A 7,456-nucleotide genomic window follows, 5' to 3' on the forward strand; every position below is an offset into this window, starting at 1 on the left:
CTCTAATATATGCAATTAGTAAACCACCAAACATTTAACAACTATAATGATAGATGGAGATAAAATAAAACTTTTTTTGTTTATCCTAGAAATAAAATCTTTTACAAAAATAGCTTTCAATTTTAAAATTACAATAAGATTACAAATAAAAACTTTTATAGCTATCTAGAGCTCTGACCACAACTATCTAGAGCTTCACACTATTCTTGTATTCATGTGGAGTTACTTACTGCTATTGTGATATTCATTTTCTATTCTCAAACCTAACTTCTGCTCTTGCTACAAAGATTTTTTTTTGTTGCACTAAAAAACTAACTGCTAACAATATTCTTACACTTTATCTCATCTTTGCCAAATAATTCTAGAGATCCCAAGAAGATTTATGGCAAATGGCTGTCCTCTAAGAGGGTTAGGAGTAATAAATTCCAATACCATATTTATATTTTTTTTTTATCATTAAATTTGAACTATGTTTAAAAGTAAATTAATATAAATTTTACTCTATTTTAACATTAAACAATTAAATAATTAATTATAAATTTTTGCCTCAGTCAATATATAAAAATAGTAAATCAAGTCACATGTTAGTGAAAACCATTGACTTTCAAAGTCAGGTTTTTTGAAGTCAAAACATTTTTAACGGCAGCCATCTGCATAAATTTTTACAAGGTTTACTTTTTAACAATGTCTGAAAACAAATTAATATAAATTCTGCTTTATTTACACATTTATAAATTTAAAATAATTAATTATAAATTTATACCTCATCAATATAAAAAAATATTAAATAATTATCCTATTTAAACTAAGAAAAAACATCTTTAATCATCAAACCATTAGAAACATCTAATCCACTATGTAAAATTTTAAATTGTAAGTTTAAGTACATAGCAAACTGTATAACCCATATGAAACTAAATTATGAAGAGCCTGTTTATTATGTAGCTGCAATAAATTACAAAAGCCATGAATTGATCTGGAACAATATAACTGCAGTACACTATATATATATGGGAATCGTGCTATTAGCACATAATGATGTATCTGGATATATTTATATTAGAATTTGAATGAAAGAGACTGTAGTACAGTACAGTTAACTATCCCTATAGTAAGGTGACTGAACAAACTATGATAAAGAATAATTCTTTGGAGGGTAACATAAGAAATTAGCTTCAAGTCTGTTACTCCAATTTTGTTCCACGCCCTTTCATCACATGTTGTCGAAGGCCTGGAATGTGAGTTTTTGATATGTAATCCATCCAGTTTATTCTCCTCACATCAAAATTAAAGTTCTGCTTCTCTTCTTCAGAGAGTCTTTGGAATAAGCCTTCAGTGTTGGAGATGTCGAATCTGAAAAGAATCACATCAACTGTATCATAAGATTAGGATCTAAGTGTTCTTTGAGAAAGACAGTTTATTTTCTTGAATTCTTTTGTATTCTGATGATGAATTATAGAGTGTGATTCAAAATGTTGATGGTTAAACAATCAAATTCAAAACTACAAACAATATTCTCAATTAAATTATATGATTAATAAATAGACAAATAACTCACCTTCCTTGATAAAATGTGTATGGCTTGTAGATATTGGCCAGATACTTAGCTTGCTCTATGGATTTGGCACATATTTTTTGATGTCTCTCTATCATCATTTTAGAATGTGATGATCCATTGCTCCTCATCTGTAGAATAAGAATGAATAACGGTTAGAGGTAATAGATGTAAAAGTATTATTCAGACTAAAGTTAGTACAGTGTAATTTCATCCAGTGAGATTTGAAAGGTTTTTGTTGATTAAAAGGTACTTACATCGGGTAACAAATTTGATAGATGACTCCACATGTGAGTAGAAAAATCATCTACATCTCTGAACAACTGCAGTTTCTTGACAGAAACTGGTTCTCCTTTGCCATCCACATATGGATTAGATTTGAAATGTTGAGTTACAAGTCCTGCAAGCTGTCCAAACATCAATGGGTTTGCAACAGAAGAACCCACATGATAAACTCCTAGGCCTGACTTCCCCGCATGCTTTGCCATGGCTGCTACTGTTGCATTGACAACCATGTCTGCTGGCACCTTCTCAATCCAGGAAGAAACCCAATATTATTGATTTTTCTAATCAAATTCAAAAACAGCTCGGAACAACACCTTGATAGAATTCAGCAAGGAAACATAACAAATAGACCAAATAACTTGTAATCACTTCATACCACATCTAGAACTCCATTGGGATCGGCCAAGAACCCACATAGCTGACCTTTGCCATAGTAAAGTATGATTGGATCCATCATTCTACATTCAGACCACAAGTTGTTCAGTTTATTCTTACAGAGCAATGTGGCATATGAAACGTAATTAATAGTAAATCCTTAAACAGCACTATGTTGGTTATTATTTAAGATTTGCCTGTGGTGCCAATATTTTACTTTTAGGGAAATAAAACTAAAAGTTTCTGTATGCATACCTATTGCCTTCCATCCATCCAGGAAATGGATCTGAGTAAGTGCTCTCAATAACACTTGGACGAACAATAGCCACAGGCAAATCTCCCCGACCATAGTCAATTATCATTTCTCCCATAGCCTTGGTAAATACATATGTATCTTGCCATCCATATTTCTGTGCCCTGAGTAAATTATCTTTTAGGGGAGTTAGGGAGGCAACAGTGTACACCATATCTAGAATTTCTGATTAGATACTTTTTAGTAGCTTAACTTCACAAAAAGTAGTAATAGTAAATTAACTATACAAATCTTATCTGCAATAAAGCTTGGCACTGAAATTTACCTCGAATAAAAATTATTTTAAGTATGAAAGAGTAGGTGAGCTGTAATTTGAACTTTAACTATGTTAAATTCACAAATAAATGTATATTTGTAAGTTAAATAGACTACTTATAAGATATTTTTAATTTGTGATCTGATCTTTTATATGTTAAATACAAGAAATTTCAGCTGTTCACGATAAAAACTTGACAATATTTTTGAATTTGATTATGTAAAATTTTGTTTCATCAATGTTTTAGATCATATTCTATGATCTATCATCAAAATGAAATAACTAGAAATCAGAAAATATGATCTGAACGTTCATGAATTTTTTTTTTACCTCAACCTTCTAAAAATAAAACCCAAAAAATCCAAAAAAAAATCTTTTACTTAGTCTTAAGAAATATCAAGGGTTTCAACAGTAAAGTTTTGTGGCCAATGTATTGGATGTTTATGTGCCTAAATCCACTCTAAAAACCATTGTTTAAGCCCTTCCAATTAAAAATGATTTCTGATCACTTAGACAACGTCAACAAAGTTTTTGGTACCTTTCCATGCCTAAGTTCTTCATTGTTAGAACCAGCTGCTTTTCCACATTTAAGCTACTGTGACCATTAGATCTTAGATCAATAGAATTATCTTCTAGAGTCCGTTTTGCTAACTCAAATTCAGCTTCAATGTCTAGCATTGGAGGAGACTGTACAAGTTCTAGATGGGCTTTCTCGCTGGCAATGTTGTCCCCCATTTGGAAAGGCTTCTCCAACACTCGACCCTGTCTTTGCCCATTAACATACGCTGCACAAAACAAAAACAAAAAAAGCCATACTTTTCAAAACACACGAATTGCTTGTTCTGAAAAATAAGTTTTCCCTAATGAACAAGTGTTTATATAAAAAAAAATGGGAAGAGTCATACCCCAAAAATCCAAATGAACAGATAAACTGAATATTACTTACCAGTCGATATTTGTAGAAATAACTGCAGTCTTTTGCAGCCCTTTGCAAAATCCAGTATATGACGAGTCCCATTTGTGTTGATATCAAGTGCAACATCATACCTGTAGATTTAGAATCATTTCATTCTATGTTCCTGGGCAAGAATTTAACTGAGTTTATAATTCAATTTAATTCATTCAATCTTATATACCTTTCGTCAAATGTGGTATTTGCTGCCGAGTTCACTACAATATCAACTTCCTTTGAGACCTCTTCAGCTATGTCCGGCTGTATTCCAAGATTATGCCCAGTAATGTTTCCCATGACAGGAACCAGTTTTTTCATCATGAATTCTTCATATTTACTACCATGCGTTTCTTGTACGCACCTGAAAAGCTCCGAGTATATGACCTGGTCGATGAAACAAATATTCAATATTTAATTAGATCTAGTACTAGAAGAGACTAAAGATGCCAAAGACATTTATTAATTAAAATAAAGAATAAAGTTGCATTCTGTGATTGTTTTTAGTTTTAATTGTGTATATTTTTTAATCAATATTTTTCAACGCACTCCGATCATTAAAAAGAAGAAAGCGGGAGAACCTCTTTCGATTTTATATAAACATTCTTTTCAAATTTACAATTAATGATTCTATTATCCACGATGTTTGAAAGAAATATGATGATAAAGACATATCTTCCATTATGTTTGAAACGAATTTGATTATAAAGACATCTAATTTTAAATCATGTGTTGTACCTATCATTCAAAACTTGTTCAAAAATAGAATAAATGAAAATGAAAAATCTTATAATATTGCTATCAAGATTTAATTGTATAATTTTTGAATCAAATTCATTGACCCATAAAATATCTCCTACTTATTACATGAAAAATCTTATATTATCCATCACATTAGTTACGTTTTGGGGTTTGTTTTGGCTTCTTTTTCCTAATTTGGTGCTTCAAAACATGCCCAAGAGTAGAATAAATGAAAATGGAAAACCCAGAAAAGGAAGAAAAATGAAAAGGAAATCAATGCAAGGCCTACCTCATTCTTCATCCTTTCCAGTGCCGACTCATAATCTTTGGCCTTGATAATAAGAAAAAGCTTTCCAACATGAGGTTGCATCCTTAAGATTTTTTCTATCAGAACTGCAACGTCCAATATCATACATGACATCAAAAAAACTAGTTTATACCATCTTACAGGGCCAAAATACATGAAACATAATTATGAATCAAAATATCAGTCTTAAGTTAATTTTTCAATCCTCACAATTCTTGAAACAAAATTATGAAAAAACCAACTTAATGCATAGAAATCATCTGATCATACAGTACCTTTGGCAAGGAATCCAGTTGCCCCAGTAATAAGAAAATTCTTGCCCTTGAGAAATTCTACAATACCAAGACCATTGATATTCTGCAAATCAGGACAGCTCTCAACCATGGGCAAAGTGGGCATTATATCTCTGTCAAGAACACTCAAATTTGAACGACCAAGCGAAGTGATCTCCCTTATATCTTCTCCGATTTGCTTTGAAGCCACCTGATCTGGTTTATGGGTAGTTATAAAAGAACCCGATTTTCTCAGAGTCTTTCCATTAACAGATGGAACTGATGCACCATTTTCAAACTTAGAACAAGTACCAATTTCTAATTTTGCACTACCAATTGATGGTTCATGAGCCATAGTGCAGCGGATTAAACTCGACCTTTCTGATGAAACAATCACTCCTTCATATCTGCGAGAATAATAAGCAAATCTCTTCGAGCTAATCTTAGGAGATATAAATGTTGTTTCCATGGTAATAATCAAAAGAATTCTCTGAAGATGATTCAAATGCAAATGAGCGATAAAGAACAAGAATCTAATGGTTAAAATTTGTCTAATGTGGGTGATCTACTACAAAAGATTGTATTTGCGAAATGACTCAAAAGATGCAGATCCTTGAGCTATAATCAAAATAAACTTTGATTAGATTGAAGCAAAAAAAAGTGTCTACAACATGGTGAATGCATGAACCCTATTTCTGCGGTGGACCAAAAAAGAAGTCATGGGTTGTGATCAAGGTGGTGGATGATGATGGTCACATATATAAAGAAAATTATTAAAGAAAAGGAGGCCTTCTTGGTGCTGCTCATGCTTTACACACTTTTCCAGCACTGCTGCTATATTTGCGGCACCAATCTTGACTTGGTCTAAATAAAAATTCAACTACCACTGGAGATACGGTGTTGAATCAAATTCTAATCAAGCTCAGCGGATATCTCTCTACAAAGTCAAAAATCAACTCCATAAGGACATGGAATGTTCTTAGCTGGAGCACAACAATGATTTCATGCCCCATCATTCACTCTGAATGACTGTGTAAAGGGAATTCTCTCCAATAAGTAATGTCCCCCTTTTTTATATCTTAAAAGCGTATTTTTTTCTGCACAAAGCGGGGACGCCTGAGATGAGGATGGCAGGCATGAATTGTATGGGAAGTTTTGCCATCCTGCTAGCATTGTTTCTTACCTATGTATCAAAGTAAAAAAGAAATGGAATTGTTATAATAACTTAAATTCTATTGTTACATGAATAATACTACTCTAGATACCTAAATTTGACAATTACTGTTTGATCAAATTTGCCTTCTTATTCGTCTATCTTTTTAGGTGACCTAATTTATTTAATTTACCTATTTCATCTATGTCTTCACCCATTTATCCATTTGATCCATGTTTATTTGATTAAATATCCATTTTCCCTTTTTTTCAATTTTGAAAAAAAATTAATTCAAAGATCCTATTTTCCCTCATCCACTTGCATCCACCTGACTTTCTCACTGGCATTGTTAATCCCTATCATTAGTCTAATCACTCTTCCTAAGAATGTGCACATCTCTAATCCCTTAGATTAGGGAGAGGTCAACCCATGCCTAAAATGGCTATCCTCGCTTGCATTGGGGGGGGGGGGGATTGTTGCAAGGCATGCACCCTTGGTCTCCTTGTGTTGCGCAACGTAGCGCTTAGGTTTGTAACATGGCTTAACTGCCTCCTGTGGATTCTATAAGTCTAGTGGTTGTATCGGGCATTAATAGGTCGATCTTTTTGTGCAACGACAACCGTACTTGTAACAATCCACAGGGAGATACAACTTTTATGAATTGGCAGGAGGTTGGTTTATGTGGAATAAATCAGACAAGTGGGGACAATGTGGCCAACAATACAAAATCAAAAAAGAGGGCCATAGACCCTAGGGTTTCTTCTACCATAGCAACTCAAACTCCATAGGTTGCCATGAAGACTACAATGCCAAAGACCCCTGATAAGGTGGCTGCTTCGAATAAAGAGCAAGATTTAACTCAAAAGGTCATGCAAGGGGAGTCACCTAGGGCTCCTATATTATCAAAATCGGACCTTGTTTCTACTGAGATTGATGCAGAGCCTTGTGCCAACCTCTTATCACACTCAAATGACCTTGGAAATAATCAAACTCCAAACCTCCAATACTAGGTTCCACAACCCTTCAGTCATTGCACTCGCAAACCTTCACCAAACCACTCTAATGGGGTTTCCAACTTCAATGACTTAACCCAACATAAATCAGGGGTTTAACACACCTATAACACCCTGACACAAGGTTCCACATGCCCAAACCAGTGAAAACTTTAGTGGCTAATATTCGCCAATTGGCTATTTTTTAAAATTTGGGAATCAAATTTGGCTAATAATTTCAACTTTTAAGGTGACCCA

General features: G+C 33.3%; 1 protein-coding gene across 1 annotated transcript; it reads right to left on the minus strand.

Moving 5' to 3' along the window:
* Positions 1-909: 909 nt before the first annotated feature.
* Positions 910-5,785, minus strand: LOC131042638 (fatty acyl-CoA reductase 2, chloroplastic). Its single transcript, XM_057975947.2, has 10 exons — positions 5,057-5,785; positions 4,764-4,867; positions 3,921-4,120; positions 3,731-3,831; positions 3,323-3,569; positions 2,471-2,632; positions 2,217-2,298; positions 1,813-2,082; positions 1,559-1,686; positions 910-1,353 (listed from the first exon to the last, which is right to left on the minus strand). Exons 1-10 carry the CDS (start codon positions 5,520-5,522, stop codon positions 1,185-1,187), a joined length of 1,929 nt encoding a protein of 642 aa, XP_057831930.2. The 5' UTR covers positions 5,523-5,785; the 3' UTR covers positions 910-1,184.
* Between the last annotated feature and the right edge of the window lie 1,671 nt (positions 5,786-7,456).

Source organism: Cryptomeria japonica, chromosome 1 (assembly GCF_030272615.1).
Source record: "Cryptomeria japonica chromosome 1, Sugi_1.0, whole genome shotgun sequence".
NCBI lineage: Eukaryota > Viridiplantae > Streptophyta > Pinopsida > Cupressales > Cupressaceae > Cryptomeria > Cryptomeria japonica.